The sequence below is a fragment of the Lampris incognitus genome, chromosome 2, assembly GCF_029633865.1.
Source record: "Lampris incognitus isolate fLamInc1 chromosome 2, fLamInc1.hap2, whole genome shotgun sequence".
Taxonomy (NCBI): domain Eukaryota; kingdom Metazoa; phylum Chordata; class Actinopteri; order Lampriformes; family Lampridae; genus Lampris; species Lampris incognitus.
The window spans coordinates 97722076-97741862 of record NC_079212.1 but is presented as its reverse complement, the minus strand read 5'-3'; the positions used below and the strand labels follow the sequence as shown (position 1 = coordinate 97741862).

At 43.1% G+C, this 19787-nt stretch overlaps 2 protein-coding genes across 2 annotated transcripts; one reads left to right on the top strand and one right to left on the bottom strand.

Moving 5' to 3' along the window:
* Positions 1 to 1008: 1008 nt before the first annotated feature.
* On the bottom strand, positions 1009 to 7307 carry si:dkey-183j2.10 (probable glutamate receptor). The gene is made up of 9 exons (XM_056275069.1): positions 7223 to 7307; positions 6123 to 6154; positions 5842 to 6021; positions 5367 to 5590; positions 5004 to 5101; positions 4618 to 4835; positions 3890 to 4109; positions 2849 to 3093; positions 1009 to 1113 (listed from the first exon to the last, which is right to left on the bottom strand). Exons 1-9 carry the CDS (start codon positions 7305 to 7307, stop codon positions 1009 to 1011), a joined length of 1407 nt encoding a protein of 468 aa, XP_056131044.1.
* Positions 7308 to 11215: 3908 nt separating this feature from the next.
* On the top strand, positions 11216 to 19774 carry brpf3a (bromodomain and PHD finger containing, 3a). The gene is made up of 12 exons (XM_056275114.1): positions 11216 to 12755; positions 13012 to 13168; positions 13279 to 13410; positions 13648 to 13776; positions 13885 to 14197; positions 14356 to 14682; positions 14857 to 15399; positions 15523 to 15589; positions 15718 to 15806; positions 16035 to 16132; positions 16820 to 16974; positions 17087 to 19774. The coding sequence occupies exons 1-12, from the start codon at positions 11251 to 11253 to the stop codon at positions 17268 to 17270; spliced, it is 3699 nt and encodes a 1232-aa protein (XP_056131089.1). The 5' UTR covers positions 11216 to 11250; the 3' UTR covers positions 17271 to 19774.
* Positions 19775 to 19787: the final 13 nt, after the last annotated feature.

Here is a 19787-nt window from a genome sequence, read left to right as displayed (position 1 = left end):
GCTTCAAAAACTGAAACAAAATGTATTGCATCTGTGTAAACCCACATTGTGCCTCTCGTTCTGATTGTATTACATCATTCTAATGACAGTTTCTGTATGGCCTGTGATGCATTAGATCGCTCCACACTTTAGATCAGTGACAATAAGGAGGTACGAGATCATTACAAAGGAGAGGAGAGGAGAGGACGGACACACGGAGGAGGGAAGAGAAGGGAGGAGAGAAGAAGAGAATCAACCGCAACAAGAAAGAAACCTTTCTGTCACTGAGAGATGCAAAATAGGTGTTTAGGCTTCTAGTACATATATAAAAAGGCTTTCTTACTAGAAAAGTGGGTGAAGGGACCCAGCACGAGCACACATTTACATCAGCTTTATTCTTTTTTGAGATTGCAGTAATGTTTAAAAACAACACCGTTTGAAATATGAAATGATGCTCTTACATGCACAGGAACCAAAAACACACGTTTTTGTATGGAAATGAAACTTGCAATTTTCAGAATCATATAACTGTGCGATGCCATTGCCAACTGTACAAAACAGCATGATATGAAAGCACACTGCAGACCCCTGCAAAAATTAACTGCGCATTTAGTGTAGTGAGTACTAAGTAAGTAAATATTACATGTCGATTAAACCTTGTAATGTCTCATTCAATTTCTTAATAAGTAACCATACATCCTTTTAAGAGTGCTTTTATATGATAACAATCATATGTATATTCTGCTTTTTCATTGTAATTATGGACACCAGAATCAATAAATTGCTTTTTTCCCCTTTTTTTTAAATTAAAATTCTGGATATCAGTCTCGGGGTGGTGCTTTCAACGTGAACCCAAAATGTGGCTGCCCAAACTAATAACGCACAGTTGTTATCACCCAAATGTTAGTACAACTTGTAACAAGAGCCATTATCTGACCCTCTCTAATTAGCGAAGCTTTTAAAACGTTGTTAATCCTTGATGACGACATCTTTGAGGAGGTCCGGGAGTCGGTGGTGAGAGCATGGCGCTCACGCTTTCTCCGGGTCCTTCTCCGCGCTCTGCTGCCGTCTGTTGACGTTGCTGGTTCTCACGCGCTGTCTCAGCTCCTCGGAGAGCACGACGCAGCAGGTTTTCTGCGGAGGCCAGACACGGAGATCAACACCGGCAGATCCGAGCAGCCTTTTTAATGGAGGCACATGTTTTCTCAAAAGTTTTTGGACCAAGCGCCCCCTCCGGTCAAACCGTAAACCACTGAAAAAATCTCAATTAATTAAGTGAGCGCGCACATGCGCGCGCACACACACACACACACACACACACACACACACACACACACAAACACACACGCACCGATCTACTGGACTACAAATTATCATCATGACAAAAGGACACATCTAGATGTACATCTCTTTTCTGACAAATACAGTCACACCTCCAACGCTATACTAAAATAACAAGATTATACTATTATACGTGTTACAGCAGTAGTCCTTAACGTCGTCGACAGTTTGTTTTCATACTCCAAATCCCAGCGTCCCATTTGAAATGGATGTGACGCTAAACACGCGGGTCAGAATTTCCAGGGGTTAAAGATTTTGGAATAACACCGGCGAGATAAGCAACCAGTGGTGTGTGTGTGTGTGTGTGTGTTTTTGAGAAAGAAGACCGAACAACTATGTCACCTGGCACAGTAATACTGCGCATATCAATCCATATCAAACATTAGATAATGTTTATTTCTGTATTTTAACGCCTATTGCTTTCTCGTCCGCATGTGACACGCCGCTTCCTTCTTCTTCGTCTTCTTCTCATCCTTTTGTGACCAATACATTTGAATACTTGGTGGGTCGCTGGTGTTGTGGGATTTTCTGACACCCCACAGAATCTGACTCCCCTTGGCATGAGACTAGATTAGTTTAAGCTAACCCTAACTCCTAACCCACAACCAAACACAAGCCCCTAACCCTAACCCCCCCCCCCCCAACTAGGGTATCCAACCGTTCCTTAAAATAAGGAATCGTTCCTTATTATAGATAAAACATATATATAAATAATATGTGTGTGTGTGTGTGTGTGTGTGTGTGTGTGTGTGTGTGTGTGTGTGTGTGTGTGTGTAGTGTAAGGCACATTATATTTGTTATGCCCGCGCTGCCCCGTCCATCCAACCCCCGTCCCTGTCCCCTGTTCTTTATTTCCATTTCAAGGAGTTGGCAACCCTACCCCCAACCCTAACCCCTAACCCCAACCTTAACCGTAACCCGTTCACGCCAAGGGGAGTCACATTCTGCGGGGGAGTCAGAAAACTCTATAACACCGGCACCAATACAACATAGCATATAAAGAAGCAATTACAGAACGGTAGAACAGTGAATGGCTGTTGCTTTAAAAATGACAGTGGGAAAGGGTATCAAATATGACATTTTTCATTCATTCATACATTCATTATCCAAACCGCTTATCCTGCTCTCAGGGTCGCGGGGATGTTGGAGCCTATCCCAGCAGCCATTGGGCGGCAGGTGGGGAGACACCCTGGATAGGCCGCCAGGCCATCACAGGGCATTTTTTTAGCATGAAAAAATTACCGATAAACACTTTAAACAGATTGCAAATTTTGAATGTTCACGTATTTTATTAGTTTTGATTAGGCTTTGGCGATTTGTCAGAACATACAACACATTTCCAGAGCTATCTGGAATACCAACAAGGGGAGTTGTGCATACCACCTGCGGTACACGTAACAGTTTAAGAACCACTGATGTAAGTGAATACGTTCTGCCCATGTCCAGATGTGGCTGTGAGGAATAATATTATGTGTGTGCAATGTAGCTTGCAAGTGTGTCTGTGTGTTGGCGGCTTGAAAGCACGTACCCTCTGCTCCCCGGCACTGCTGCGGCTCTTGGAGGTTAGTTCCAGGACAGCCAACAGTACACCCAGTCCCAGACCTAAGGCCAGCACCAAGAACATCCCCTTCAGGCTGTGGACCTGTACAGCTGAGGCCTTGGCTGTATCTCCCATGCAGCTGCTGGCCCACCACTTACTCCGTAGGTAAGACAGCTCTCCTGCCTCACTCAGCTGCAGGATTGCCACACTGAGATTTTTTATAAGGGGAGAACCTAATCAAAACAAAAATAAAACATGTAAGGAACTTTTTTTTTTCAACAGAATTTTCCTGCTTTGCAATGTCATTCTCAAAACAAAACAAACCCCCCCCCCCAAGTTCTTGGTTTTCATTGTTTAATTAAAGGAAAACTCTGGTATTTTTTCCCCTAAATCCTCTTTTTTGTGTTGTTGGGAGTCTAATTGAGACATAATTGCAGAATCTTTTACACTGATTCAGTGCTGAGCAAGCTCACATCAGCTGCGCACTAAGCTGCAGTGGAATCCTTCAGGGCGATGGCGCTCACCAGATAACGTCCACTAAAACAGCTCATCTTTGGCACAAACAGCCTCAGAGTGGTTCGAGAAGTGTCCCTGAAAACACCTTCCATTATGAAAAGACGTTCCTAGTACAGCCAGTCAGTACAGTGAGAGACCCTTTTTGCATTTTCTTTATTGCACTTCTCTCCACCTCTCTCACTGTTGTCTTTATCCAACAACCCACTCCTCGCATGGGTTACAGAGCAACACCTCAAATGCGAGTAAGTGATGGTCTCCTATCTACAGGCTGTTATTCCATGATTGATATGGTGGCTAAGGCTCTCTAGACTCCTCTCATGACATTCTGAGTCTGTTACGACCCAAAAAAAAAGCACATTTTCAGTGGACGTTATTTAGCGAAGGATTACATTCAAGCTTGGTGCACAACAGTCAGCTGATGTGAGCTTGCTCAGCGCTGAGTCAGTTTAACAGGTCCTGCTGTCTGTTACTCGGGTTCACACGGATTTGAAGTGTCAAAGTCATCAGCCTCACCGACAGCGGTGGCGATGCTGTACCCTCTCATGCCAATGACCTCATGAGCTCTGACCAGTTCACAGTGGCGTGCTACTGCCAAGTCCAGAGAGACGGACTCTCCGATGAAGGCGTAGTTTTCCTCCTTTGCACGACGAACGCCCTCATCCATCGATGAGACGAAACTCTTTGTTCTCTCCATGTGTTCATAGATTCTCCGATAGGCTGGGTTGTTCGAATGCTGGACAAAGGAAGAAAACGTAAAGGCATAAGAACAGGCTATAACGAAAGGATAAAGGTTAGTGTCGAGAGCTTATTGATCAGATACATGAGTTATCTCTTTCATTATTTATTTTTGATTTTGAGATACTTCATTGATCCCCGTGGGGAAATTACGCTCTGCATTTAACCCATCCTAGCTGTGTAGCTAGGAGCAGTGGGCAGCCACCGTGCAGCACCAGGGGACCAACTCCAGTTCGTCTTGCCATGCCTCAATCAAGGGCACAGACAGGAGTATTAATCCTAACATGCATGCATGCCTTTTTTTTATGGTGGGGGAAACCAGAGCACCCGGAGAAAACCCACCACAGACACAGGGAGAACATGCAAATTCCACACAGAGGATGACCCCCCCCCCCAAGGTTGGACAACCCTGGGGTTCGAACACAGGACCTTCTTGCTGTGAGGCGACAGCGTTAACCACCGGGCCACTGTGCCGCCCCAGGAGGTACAAACGCCACCTCTCTTACCTTGAAAAAGGCAAGGGTGGAAGAGCCAGCCAAGCAGCCGTACTGCATGACATCCTGATTGGCAAGATCCTCGAACCCTTTCACCATAAGCTGGGCAGATTCAGAGCTCTTGGAGGAGCTGAGGTTGGAGACGTAGCAGGCCAATAGCACAAGAGAAAATAACCACCAGGTGCAGCAGATGACCCGTCCTGACAGGGCTTTAGGGTGAGGACCAGCACCTGACAACACAAAAAAAAATGAGTAAAAGGAATAACTGAGAAATTACGCAAACCTATTGAAGGATATTGATCCGCTGATACATGCAAATAAAATGCTCCTCGCGCTTCACTGTGCCAAGATGAGTGACAAAAGTGGTCGAAGTTCCTGTATAAGGACCTACTGGTTACCTTGGAGGGTGAGAGCTCCAGCAGTGTACCAGAAGCTGTGCAGGAGGCCAAAACTGTTCTCCTCATTCTGGGGTTGGCTCCACTCACATGGGCTGAGTCTGTTTTTTACACAAGTGTTAAATGTGTGCAACAGAACCTGCCAAAACTTCCCTTGTACACTGTATGTATACTTGAACTTTTAATGAAAAGATACTTTAGGGTTAAAAAAGTGTGTGACAATATTTAAGGACGTCATTCAGAGCAGTCGAGGGTACACATCCAAATACAAGGGCCATGTAAAAATGATGCCACATTCACTAAACAAAGGTGATATATATACATATATATATATATATATATATTTTTAATAGTATCATTACCAACCTGGCAACAATGAAAATGCAAACAGCTGTTCCCAGGTAGGCAATGAGGATGCCCATCCACGTATAGGCCGAGAAGGGGGTCAGGAAATCAAAAAAGGCTGCCTCCTCCGAGATGTCCCTCCTCAACAGAATGCTGATTCCTGTCTGCATGAACGGTTTGGTCATACCCACGGCCTTCTCCCGGGCCGCAGTGAGAGTCAGAGGAGCAATCGCGAGGTCTGCTTCCTGTAAGTAATGCATAAATACATCCATAAATAACCACATGCACCAGTTGTGTGCAATATTTATGAGAGCACCTTAGAATATGCCAAACATAAAAATAAATGATGATGTTCGTCTTTGAAAATGTGTTTATTTTGAAAGCATCAATCACGGGCATCAATGATAAGCCAACTGAGAAACACAAGCCTCTGCCAAGGGTTTTTTTTTTTTTACTGTTCTCTGATCCCTGCAAATGTCGGCTTTCATGCACTCACCCCTCTTGCCACCTCCCCGATCATTCCATTCCAGTTCCCGTTTTCATCCTGTCTGCCGTATGAGCCGTCTTTCACCAGGTGCACTTTGTACTTGAAGCCCATTTTCTTGGCGAGTTCGGACAGCAGGTCCATGCAATAGCCCTCCAGCTGTGAGCCTTTAGACATTGCGTATGGGTCTTGCTGAAAGCGGGGGGGGGGGGGGGGTCAAAACATACAAACGTCAAATCCTTCACAGAATTCCCGGGTGGTATGTTCAAGTCTGAAACACATGTATGAATTACCTTGATCGTCGTGATTCGCAACTCTGGTCGTACTGGTGTTAAGTAAGGGGGTAAAAAAGAGAACATTGGAGACAGTTAGGACAATATCTGGAGAATATAAAAACAATTAAGCAACAATTAATGCGTGGTAAATGAAGGAATAATTCATGCTGACGCACTGTAGATTGAGTTGGGTGCCACTGTTTTGTTTTGTTTTGTTTTTTTTTAACTCAGCAATTGTTTACAGCTGAAGCAGACTCTAAATTTAGTGGATTCAAAGACCCCTTTGTATGGTTACCATTTTAAGGCCTTCACACTAATATGCGGAGAGACCTCCCTCATGTGTGAGGTGAATATTAGACACTACTGATTTCCGGTATCCTAGAGATACTCGTCTCTTTCTCTTAAAAATGGTCTGAACACCACATAGTGCCGAGGGCTAGCTGAGTGTTTCAATTCAACCAACAACAAAGCCGTGGCACTGGGAGGTGGGAGGGCAGTCAAAGAGTATCAAAAGCCTTGATTCAGACGAAGGCCTTGGGCCTCCATCAGTATCACAGGGCGATTTTGACAACTCTCGGCTCCTCCTTTTCAAAAGATGACATGTATACAAGCTCTTCGGTCTCCTGTCACTTTTTTGGTTCACTTTAAACCATAGGATCTTTGTTTGCTCAGTAGAGCTGATCAGCCACCATAATGTGAGAATGTCAACTGGCTCGTTTCCTTTTCCACAAGAGTTGGGCATGGTGCGTGCCAGACAGGATATGGCGCTTCACTTTGATATGGAGCCCAGCTGACAGTTTACCCATTAACCTCCCTTCAAGCCTGAGGGATTTCCACCAAACCCAGCAGAGAAAACATGAGGAGTCTGGCACAGAAATTAGTACGCTGCCATCAAAGAGAACTATAAATGAAGTGACCCAAACTATAAAATATTAGTATCCTGTCACAAAACATACATTTACTATGTTCTCCATCTATATAAAATACACACTTAATCTTGTTTAGATATGCTGTTAGTCAGTGTGGTTAATTAAATTGAGTTATATGTGACACGGTAATCTTCATGTGATTCCTACAGCATGTATAAAAATGTGACAGACGGAGAAGTAGTTCCTTACCAGCAGTACATGATCCTATGTCTAGAAGAATCCCCACAGTGCACACGATGGGGCCGAACAGCATCCTTATCTTATCAAGTCGCATCCTACAAGTTATGAAAAGACGTGTAATATGTGGATAAACTGGAAAACGAATACAGATAAAACTTTCATTAAAAGAAAAAAGAAAAAAAGTTGAATATCTGAACCAAATTAAGAGAGGTATCTGTAAATAGTTTTCAAGAATGAGCAGCCAATTAATGACAGTGCGTATGAAAGATATCCTCAGCACTGTACCTGACAGAACTTCAAGTTACGATTGCTGGATGGACACCACAAGTGACTGACGCTTCCTTTAGGAGCTGGATGTGGCTCAGAATGATGCCTGAGTGAAGATTGCAGAGTAAATCCAGTTAAGCCAGCCAATAAAGTGTTGTGGGTGGGGAATCTAGAGGACTTTTGGTGGGGTGGAGAAAAAGGAAAGGGTCTGCCAACCTATATGTAGCTGCCACCGAAGAATAAAATCAGAGAAGTGCCGTCTTTGGAGATACCGATAACAAGAATGAGTTGAAAGGTGCCCACAAATAAAATGTGTTGTTATTATTATTATTGCAGTGACAGTGGGTATTATGAGTTGGCTTAGACTTTAAAATTGAGGCTCATCACTATATGTTTACATGGGAGCAATGATTTTAAGTTTTGCAAAGTGGAGCCTTTGTATCCTGTTTTTCAGGTATTACTCAAAGTCCTTTTTCATTAGAGGTACAATCTGATTATCATACAAATACATGTTTACCCATCTCCTAGCACTAAGTGTACATACTTGTGATGATGTATTATTTGTCCATTTTGTACACTTTTTTATCTGAATAAAAAGAATCAGCTGTCAATATGAACCACTCATCAAGGGAGAAAGTAATCCAAATGTAGTTCAATTTTTCGGGTGGTGTGTGTCTTCCTCAAGCTTGGGTCCTCTACCTGGGAGTTTGAGGGTTCTGTGCAGTATCTCAGCTGTTCCTAGGACTGCACTCTTCTGGACAGAGACCTCGGATGTTGTTCCTGGAATCTGCTGGAGCCACTCTCCTTGTTTGGGGATCACAGCCCCTAGTGCTCCTATTACCACTGGGACTACTGTGGATTTCACCTTCCACATCCGGTTCTTCCTTCAGCCCTTGATATTTCTCTAGCTTCTCGTGCTCTTTCTTCCTGATGGTGCTGTCGCTTGGGATGCTACATTGATCACTACTTCTGTCACTTGTCGACCACCACAATGTCTGGTTGGTTAGCCAGCACCTGCTTGTCAATGTGGAACTTGAAGTCCCACAGGATCTTAGCTCTGCCATTCTCAGCCACCTTTGGCACTGTCTCCCATTTGGACTTGGGGACTTCCAGCCTGTATTCAATACAGATATTCCTGTACACTATCCCAGCCACTTGGTTATGCCTTTCAGTGTGCACTTTCCCAGCTAGAATTTTACACCCTACTATAAAGTGCTGGACTGTCTCAGGGGCATCTTTGCACAGTCTGCATCTTGTGTCTTGTCTGGTGTGGTAGACCCCTGCCTCAACCGAATTGGTCCTGCGTGCCTGTTCTTGTGCTGCTATGATCAGAGCCTCTGTGCTGCCCTTCAGTACAGCCATCAAAAAGACATGCATGTTAGGGGTAATACTCCCGCCTGTGCCCTAACCAAGGCAATGAAAAGAAGAACTGGAGTTGGTCCCCGGGCGCTGCAGCTGCCCACTGCTCCTATACAATATGATGGGTTAAATGCAGCAGATAATTTTCATTGCAACCGAATTGTACAATGATAAAATAAAGTGACTTCCTTTCCTTCTTTTCTAGGATTTCGCGATATAAGCAACATCTTCTGTCTGTCAATGGTACATCCCATGGAGGGGCTATACACCTACACACACACACACACACACACACACACACACACACACACACACACACACACACACACACACACACACACACACACACACACACACATATATATATATATTGGGAGAAAGTGACGCATATGCGTCTCTATTTTACAGAAGCATTTAATTATAACAAACTGGTTTCCACTTCCCTGCCATGTTTAATTTTTACTGACGCCTGGTCAAGTGCACTGTCTGTCCAGCGTCTATGCAGAACGGCCAGAAAAGTGAGTGGAAGACTTCGTTTGGAAACCCAACTACAACATGACGACCAATTTTTTTGGAAAACATCGGGCCAACAGTTTTTTGATTTTCCCACAAGCTTCGAAGATAACACACATGTTGACTTGTAAACTTTAAATGTGTAACAGGTATCCGTCTGGTTTCTGTCGATTATGAAGATAAGGCGCGCAAATTGAATGTGCGGATGTTTTTTTCAACGGTTTAAGTCCCGTTTGTGCACCAAGACGCCTTCGATGTCATCGGTTGTTGTTGTTGACCAATGAGGGACTGATGCGCACTGCTCGCGAGTGAGAACTGCGACCTACCATTGGCGCTGTCCGTTTTTTCCAAAGGGGCGTATTTTTCAAGCCATTTTGACTGAATATTTAGCCACATCCAAGGCTCCATAGGAATTTGCTCCTTCTTATTTTGGTACACAACAACATTTAAAACGCCTAAAACCACTACTGTAAAGCTGGGTCGAGTTTGCGCGTTTGTCCGAAGTCACAACGGAGGAGTGAAGTGTGAAGATGACGCTGTCGCCCTGACATTACCGGCTAGCTAGGCTAGCGGTGGTTTAACAGGAACAGCTAGCATGTCCGCCTCGGTGGTAGTCAGCCGTTCGCTGACACTAAGCTAGGTTAACGTTGTTTTCTCTGTTACGCACACTGCACGGGAGAGCTGTTGACAAGGTAAATGACTACAACATTAAACATGATTCAGCCGTGTTTGGTGGGATATTTGCTGTTATGTGAGTGAGCGCAGTGTGTCCTGTCCGACCGAGTAGACGTTATCACATCAGCAAATGAAAGGCTGTAAGCAAGAGGTCTGTGAAACCGCTCGCCGTACTAAAAAGCAAGGGACTTTTTTTTTTTGCTCATTGCATTGTCTTAATCTAAAGTGTGTTGCAATTTATATTTGCAGTCTGGCAATGTAATATAGAGAATCCACAATCTGATTGCAATTGCCACGGTTAATAGGGCTGCTAATCAACTCGCAACCTAAGTGCTATCCCTGTTGTTGTACGGGTAAAATGGCTGACAGCTGTTAGATACTCTCGGGTTGGTATTTAGCGCTCGTCAACCTAACTATGCACAGCAACAAGGGGGGGGGGAATACTGGACGCTGTACATTTCATTGGCTCCTACATCACGTGACAATGCAACAGACATCTGATTGGACCAATCCACATAGCCCTGTGGCGTATGCAAGCAGTACATGCTACTGTAGTTGTATTTGTTTAGCCGTACTACTTAAACCACCACACTTTGGTCATGACAGCAGCACATTAGCTTACATGAGATTATGATAATAATTACATCTAATGGACAGTAAATAATTTCCTAATTATTTTGACGTAAACCTACATGTAAAACGCAAATTGAATTAATAATATTGTCAACATTTGCACTCTTGGCTCTTTTTTATCATAAAAGCCATGGTTAAACCATCATTAAAAGTAAATGTTTACTGAGATTACATTCTTACTTTGTAGCAACAAGCAAGGAAATTTTTACAGGATTGCTCAGAAAATATGCATTGTCATATAAACACACATAGTGGGAACTTGAATAACAACAGAGATCTCATTAACTGTGTCAATCAATCAAGTTGCATTTTATATAGCGCTTTTCTAGCTGCAACAGCCACTCAAAGCGCTTTACAAATATGTCTTTAAATTATAAACACTACTTTGGATAACATCTGTGGTTTGTAACACCTTTTCAACCTGTAACATGAAGAACTTAAACCAAATACCTTCTACGTTCAGCAACAGACTGTATTCAGGTACTTGGGCATAAAAACACTATAAAATGGCATAAAGGGAATAACAGGCACAATTTCGTGAAAGGTTTTTCTTGATCTTCTTCTCTGCAGGGAGGTGGTGTAAACCCCCCATGAGGAAGGTGAGGAGGCGGGGATGTGAGACAGTTTTTAGTGGACTTGATATGGCCAGGGGCCGAGGCAGGGGCAGGGGTAGGGCCAGGGGTTCATCTGGCCAACTGCGCCCTCCCTCACCTTACAGACTGCAGTTGTCTCCATCCAGGGAGACTTTGACCTATGCTCAGGCCCAGAAAATTGTGGAGGTGGACCTAGATGGAAGGCTTCATAGGATTAACATTACAGATCCTCTGCCTGTTATAACAGAGGATGAGATGATGGCCCAGGACATTGCTGAATGCAACAGCAACAAAGAAAACAGTGAACAGACCCAGAGCAAAGCGAGGTCATGGAAGAAATCGCCAAATGTTAAAGGCAAGAGGAATGGCAAAAATGCATCTCATCAGAACCATCGCTCTGGCTCCCAGCAGCAAACCAATCATACCAATTCCTTTCAACATCCCTCCCAAAGCCCTCTGCCTGAGCCCACCTTTCGTGTGTTGAGCACTGTGTGTCCCTCAGATGCACCTCCTCTTCCAGCAGCTTACTACCGTTATATAGAAAAGTCAGGAGAGGAGCAGGATTGTGAGGCTGAGTATGACATGGATGAGGAGGACCTAGCCTGGCTTGAAATGGTCAACCAGAAGAGGGTATCAGATGGCCATGCCTCGGTGTCACCAGAAACCTTTGAGCTGTTGATCGACCGCCTGGAGAGGGAGTCCATCCTGGAGTCCCGTAGTCAGGCTCTGTCCCAGGGTGCTATAGACGAGGACGCCTTCTGCTGTGTCTGCCTTGATGACGAGTGTCTAAACAGCAATGTCATCCTGTTCTGTGACATCTGCAATCTGGCTGTCCACCAGGAGTGTTATGGTGTGCCCTACGTCCCTGAGGGCCAGTGGCTGTGCCGCTGCTGCCTGCAGTCCCCTTCTCGTCCTGTAGACTGTGTGCTCTGTCCCAACCGGGGAGGTGCCTTTAAACAGACAAGTGATGGACGCTGGGCTCATGTTGTCTGTGCCATATGGATCCCTGAGGTGTGTTTTGCCAACACTGTGTTCTTGGAGCCTGTTGAGGGGGTCAAGAACATCCCTACTGCTCGCTGGAAGCTCACCTGCTACCTGTGCAAGCAGAAAGGCAGAGGGGCGTCTATCCAGTGCCACAAAGCCAATTGCTACAGGGCCTTCCATGTCACCTGTGCCCAGAAGGCTGGACTATTTATGAAGATAGACCCTGTTCGAGAGACGGGTGTCAATGGAACCACCTTCTCTGTGAAGAAGACCGCCTTCTGTGAGCATCATTCTCCAGTTGGGTCACGGCAGGATGGATCTGGAGATGAGGCAATAGAGGGTAGACTAGTGGGAGGCAGGGGTAACCGAGGTCAGAGGTCCTACACCCAAAGCCCACCTTCACCACAGAACAAAAAGACTCCCAAGGGGCAAAAGAAGAAGACAAAGAGAGGGTCTGGTGGTTCAAGCCGTCGCTCTGCTGTTCCTGTGCTACTAGTGCCTCAAATTCCTTCTCACAGGTACAGCAATCACTCAGCCACATTCCTGTGCATACTTTGTTTATTCATTTTATTAGGGCTTATCACATCACATCGCCAGAGCTGATTGCTGTTCTTTAAAAAATAGTTAATTAATCCGTGAACCATTTGTCCCATGCAATTTGTTTATAAACTATCTGCTGTGTCAGTTTACTGCCATGCAATGATTAGTAAGTGATTAGACAAGTCAATCTTAGCAAGTGAATAGACAAATCAATCCAGCATCTTTCCTTCACAGGCTTAATAAGATCTGTACCGGGGTTGCTGTCCAGAGGAAAAATCAGTTCATGCAAAGGCTTCATAACTACTGGCTACTCAAACGACAGTCACGCAATGGCATGCCCCTTATACGACGACTTCACTCACACATGCAGGCCCACAAGACTGCTGAACAGGTGGGGAAGGATGTGGGAAGTTGAATAAATTTGTTCTAAAGCATATTTAGATTTATACACCAAGTTTAATATGAAATCAGAGCTCACTTTGCTTCTTTTTTTGTGCTTAGAAGGAGCCTGATGAGAAGCTATGTGCTGCGAGAGAGGAGTTGCGGTACTGGCAAAAGTTGAGACAAGACCTGGAAAGAGCCAGGCTCCTAGTGGAACTCATCCGCAAGAGAGAGAGACTAAAGAGAGAACAGGTGTGTTACAGATGTAATCGCGATTTTTCTTTAGCAATACATTTTGCCCAAACAGTCATTGTTACAGTTCATTTTACATATGGTTATAATAAGCATTTCTAATTCAGGCATTCATACATGTTCTTGCTGTTTCTAATGAATTTGTATATACTTTCAGAGTGACCTTGTATTTCACTTAATCTTATTGCTCCCCATTTATATTTTTTTTTCTCGTGTATGTTCTCACTGTCTCAAAAGATGAAAATTCAGCAAGCTGCTCTAGAACTGAAGTTGACCCCTGCTCTAGTATTGCTCCGCTCTACCCTAGACTTACTTCAGGAGAAGGACACAGCCAAGATCTTCTCTCAGCCTGTCAATCTAGCTGAGGTTGGTGCAGCACAGACAATACCAAATATACAGGAATTGGATTTTGATTTACTTTTTGACTTTGTGTGTGACTTGGTTAATTGATTTTTATGTTAATGTTTCTTCAAGGTACCAGATTACCTGGAGTTTATTTCCGAACCTATGGATCTCTCCACTATGCGTGCCAAACTGGAGGCACATGCCTACTGCTCTATAGCAGACCTTGAGAGTGACTTTGACCTCATGGTCTCAAACTGTCTGAAATACAACTCCAAGGATACTATGTTCCATAAAGCGGCTCTGCACCTGCGGGAGGTGGGAGGAGCCATTTTGCGTCATGCTCACCGGCAGGCTCAGAGTATTGGCCTGGACCCGAGCACTGGCATGCACCTCCCAGAGGCTCCGAACAAACATGGCTTCTACCACTGCACCTGGGATGATGGTAAGTTTGATGTTTTGGTTGCTTATGAAAATCAGAGCAAGCTATTTCTTGACCAGGATAACATGTAACTCTTGTCCTTCATCTCCGATCATTCACTTTTCCCCCTCTTTCCTTTCATTTTTTTTTCTTTCCTACATTTTGCCACTAATGCTTTACAGTTGACCCTATCCTGAATCCTGAGAACAGAGTACATTTAACCACAGATGAGCAGCTAAAGGCCCTGCTGGACAAACTGGACATGGTTATGTCTATGCGTTCCAGTGGCGGACGAACCAAGCGCATTCGGCTGTTGCGCAGAGAGATCAACACTCTCAGGCAGAAGGTAAACCAGCAGCAGCATAATTCTCAGTCTTTCAATGGTAATGACAAGGAAGAGGAAGAGGAAAATGAAGAAGAGGAACAGAAAGAGGAGAAGAAACAAGAAAAAGCAAAGAAAGACACTGTAGATTCTGAACCTTTAACACTGGCATCTACACCTGGGATAGGTGAGAAGATTCTTTTTGTGTCTGAAAGATGAGGTCTTATTTATTCAGCCAAAAGCCTTTTAAGTATATTTTACTTAATTAGAATAGATGAACCATAACTTCCATTGTTTTAGTTGTAATGGGACTTTATTATGCAGTCATTATGATTGCTAATGTAATCTCTCTTTGCTTCAGATGACTCTCCACCTGTACTAGAGCTCACATGCCCAGTGTCATCACCGCTACCTGGCGATGCACCACTTGAACCCCCTGTCTTGGGCATAGTAACTGGAGGGCGAAGGTCACCTGGGCGCTCTTACAAGCGTCAGAGGTCAGTTCGCAATGGCAGCAAAAGCCAGGGTGAGGATGAAGCTGAAGTTGGAGAGACCCCATGTTCACAACCAGAGGCCATCCACGAAGTTACCCCGTTGGGAACGCCACCAACTCCACCTCTTGTTGGAGTTGGCCGTCGCACATCTGTGCTTTTTAAGAAAGCTAAAAATGGAGCGAGACAGGCCAAAACTAAGACTCCACTGCAACAAAATGGAAAAACTTCAGAGGATAAAGCCAACGGCTTGAACAGCAGGCCTGCCAGTCCAAATTCTCCTAGTATGACCAGTATATCTACCCCAACCCCTACACCTACACCTCCCTCTCCTTCCTCACACCACCTGAGATCTAGAGGCTACAGCACAGAGAGTGAAGCAGATAGAACACTTTCATCACTCAGAGAGGAAGGTAAACAAACCAGTATTGATGCATATATTGATGAAATAGTCTTTTTTTTGTGACATGTTGAAATTATTCAGTATATTTGTTTTCTGGTAAGTAACCATTTGAGGCTATTTCTATCTCCACTAGGCTTGACAAATGGACTTGGAAAGCACAAGGACATCTCTTCAGACGATCCTGATGACCAAAAATTAAAGTAAGTATCTAATCGCAGTTTTATTATTTGACATCATTTCACATCAAGTTATAACTCCATCTCCATGATAAAATGTAAATCAACCTCTGAAAAATGGCCTCTCTATTTTGCCTTTTCTATCTCTACAGCTGTAGTGTCCCTCCACCCAAACGCAGTCGAGGTAAACCAGCGCTGGTGAAAGCACCCAACAGTGAGAATGAGGATGACTCTGCCTCTGGTGCGCATTGTCAACAAGAATGGATAAGAGAATATTTCTGAATACACTGAAGCATCATGAATTTGTCCGTGTGTTTTGATTCATTTTACAATTTATCTAAGACTCAGACTCATATAATTTGTGATGCTTACAGTTTGACTACCAAATGTCAGAACAAGGCTTCACTTGCCAGTCGTTTTACACATGGTAAATAATTTGATATTTTTAAATTCCCTTTCCTATGCACAGGAAGGACTATACTTCTCTCTTTAGACAGTGAGACAGAGCTCACCCCTCTGGACCTAGTTTGGGCCAAATGTCGAGGCTATCCGTCCTATCCAGCCATGGTGAGAATGAATCAGATCTGTAATGTTCCAGTGTGCACAATTTTTGTTGAACTTAAAGGAACACCTTTTGAAGAGGTATCATGAAGGTCGAAGTAGGGGTGGGCGATATGGCTAAAGTCTGTTATCTCAGTTTGTCATTTTAAATCACAGTGATGGTAAATATCACAATATAGTAATTTTTCTAGAAATTCAATTAAGAAATGTTTACTGCTTCATCTTTAGGTTGTAAGCGGTTGCTCACATTTCCATCACCACCAACTGTGGTGAAACACAGTTTTAAGAGTATATTATTTTTATTCGGTGTTGGATTTTCTAAATCCAAACCACATCCACACGACGGAAGTGACGCATCTTGTGCTATTTGGGAGGCATCCATTCTGTATTTACAACCTTGCTGTCCTCCATGATGCTCTTACATAGATATCACCTAAAGCAGTTCTCCTCAAATCATATAAAGCCAATATTACTACAAAGCAGTGCTGCCCATTGATTTGCAACATAGCAACAGACATACTAGAGGGAGAGGCTACTGCTGTGGAGAAGATATATCCACATCTCTACAGGTGGAAACATTTCTACCGTTGGACGGTATAAACAGTCATACCGCCCAACCCTAAGCCTGTGTCCATTTCAATTAAAACAATATTTCTTATTTGTCACTGTGCATGACATAATACATTCCTACAGATTGTCAACCCTGACATGCCCCAGGAAGGGCTGCTTCACAATGGCATCCCCATTCCTGTGCCCCCCACAGAGGTGCTCAAACTGGGTGAACAGAGACAAGCCGAAACAGTCGAGAAGCTCTTCCTAGTGCTCTTCTTTGACACAAAAAGGACTTGGTAAGATACAGAGTGCCAAGATGAGCCTCTGAATGAAATGTAAAACTATAATGTTTCAAATCCTTTTAATCTTTTTTTTTTCCTGTTCAACTCTTCACTCCCTGTCTCTTAGGCAATGGTTGCCTCGGGACAAATTGATCCCGCTGGGGATGGATGACACTGTAGACAAACTGCGTCTGATGGAGGGCAAGAAACCCAGTGTTCGCAAGTCAGTGCACACAGCATATGACAGAGCCATGGTACACTTAAACCATGTGAGGGGAAACCTCAACTTCACACCCTCCAATTTTATATGAATGATTTTAGTTATGATCATCAATTCACAGGTTGCCTGGTTTGTTGAACTGAAACCTAATCGTTTAAGCCCCTAAACAGGTGAGCAAGAAACAAATTAGGGTTTCTATTTTAACAGTTAGATTTTTTTTTTTTTTTGGTTTTTTTTTTTTTTTTTTGCATTTTTGGCTTTATTTGATAGTGACGACTGTAGAGAGACAGGAAAGAGAGAGGGGATGACATGCAGCATAGGGCCCGCGCCCAGGCCGCTGCGGTAAGGACTCAGCCTTATGTGGCTACCAGGTGAGCCACCAGGGTGCCCCAACAGTTGGATTTTAATTTGAAGTGGACTGATTTGAGCATTAAATCAGTGTTGCTCATGTCTATGAAAGGTTTTATATGGTTTGTCATTTTACGGGGAAAGAAGCATCTGAGCTTGAAGAGTTGGGTTTTTATTTTTAGATTAAATTGTGATTGTTAATCATGTAACTATTTTAGTTTGTTTACTTCTGGTTTTCTGTATTACACTACCACTGTTGCTATGTGTTGGTATGAAGTTTGTTTTAGGCCAAAGTGAATCAAGACCTTGAAGGGGGAAAACTGTAAATATTTTAATCTGAAAGGGACTGGCTTGATTCAAAGCATATTCAGATTGTATGTACCATTGAAATGTCATTGCTTTTTTTATGGAGTGTTGAGTCCTGCCTACGGCTCACATGTCTTGTTCCTATGTTGAGCAAGTTTGTGTCATTATCTATGGACAAAGATCACTATCTTTTTTAACCTATCCTTAAATTATATGATCGGGATATCCCCAGTGGTGTTATTTAAAAGGTAGTCATTTTGTAGAGAAAAAAAAATGAGGGGCACAAAGCACATGCCTCTCATTCACATCCTCTATTTCCTCCATTCATCAAGCCATCTTGTAATAAGACAGCTCATTTAGCAAAGTTAACTTAAAACAGACACAATTAGGTTTATTTTTAAAAAGACCGTCAAAACCTGCTGTAGGCCGAAGTGACATCAGACTTACACAGGCAGTCATAGCGTCCGAGTGGTGCCGGGCTTTACTGGAGAAATATCTTTTATGTATTTGAAAATTAATTTTAATGTTTCATTGATCACAAAGCGGCATCAACAAGTATTTTAAAGTGACAGAAAGAATGATTATTATTTTTTTGTCCATAAACCACCTGCACAAGCCCAACTTTGACCCTACAGAGGGTGGAGGATTTTGAGCTTGTTTTTTTCCCTATTGTGAAGCTGTTTTGTACTCAATAATGTTAGAATGTCAGAGGTGATTGGTGCAGCTATATGGTTTAACAGTAAAATGTAAATTCACTATAAAGAGGATGATGCTCATTATTTGTGGTCATTAATGAATTTGCTGCAAATCCCTTAATAACTTGTAAATGTTGATAAATTTGGCTGTAGTGAATCAAAAAGCACAATCGGTCTGTTTTGAAAAGCGTTATCAAATTGACTCATGGAGCTGTACATGTGGCAAAAACCGTGTATAAAAACTCATTTTAGTAAACGTGCATGTGTATAGTTTTGTAAATATGTAAATGTATGTTTATACTGGCTTACATTAAGTAATTTAAGGAATGCAAAAATCTAATTAGATTTTAATTTATATTGTGTGACAGTTGAAAGGGTGTTATTTAAAAAGTAAATATTGGAAAAGACTTATGTATGATGTCCAGTAGCTCTTTGTAATAGTGATGGTACTTACCAAAATGTCCGACCAAGTTCCCTAGCAGTCAGCTGGCACAAAACCTTAGCTCTATAGGCATGAGTGAGTGCACTAGCCTACTAGACCTTTCTTTCTTTGGCGGCACGGGAGATTTTTGATCTTGTCATTTGAATTGTACTGCAAGATCTACAATCTATCCGAGACAATATTTTCTCACACAAGAATAAATACTGTTTGAAATGATCATGTTGTATGATTGTGTTGTATGATTGCTTCTTAAATTCTTCTTGAACCCAACCATGTTTCCAGCACCACCATTTATGAATTCAGAGAATCTGCTGAGATTCCCTCGGGTCAAGGAAGTCTCCATGCACAGAAGCCCGGATAGACCTCTTTGTCCCGATTTTGATTCTAGCACCACCCATGGGTGCCGAAGTGTCAAACGAGAAACACTCAGACCTCTACTAACCAACATATTGCGAGTCATGCTAAATAAGTGTCAGCTGAACTGCCAAAATGCTAAGTGCCAACTCTTTCACTGTCAATTATCAATGAATAACAGCTTATCCATGAACGTTTGATTCTGATTTACTCCATGAAACCTCTGTACCAGAATAATCACAAATGTAGATCTGTACAATTTGGGACATTTTCCAGGGACCTAGGAACTTCCCTTTATAACACAATGATGAAGTTACTGTTTGGAAACTTAATGAACAAAGCACCCTAAAGTTTGCCTTAATCTAAAGCGTTGATGTGAAGGATGACATCTCTTCAGCAAACCACATGTTCTACTCAGACAAGAATTTGGCTCCAAGCAATAAAGAGCATGACAATGATGGCT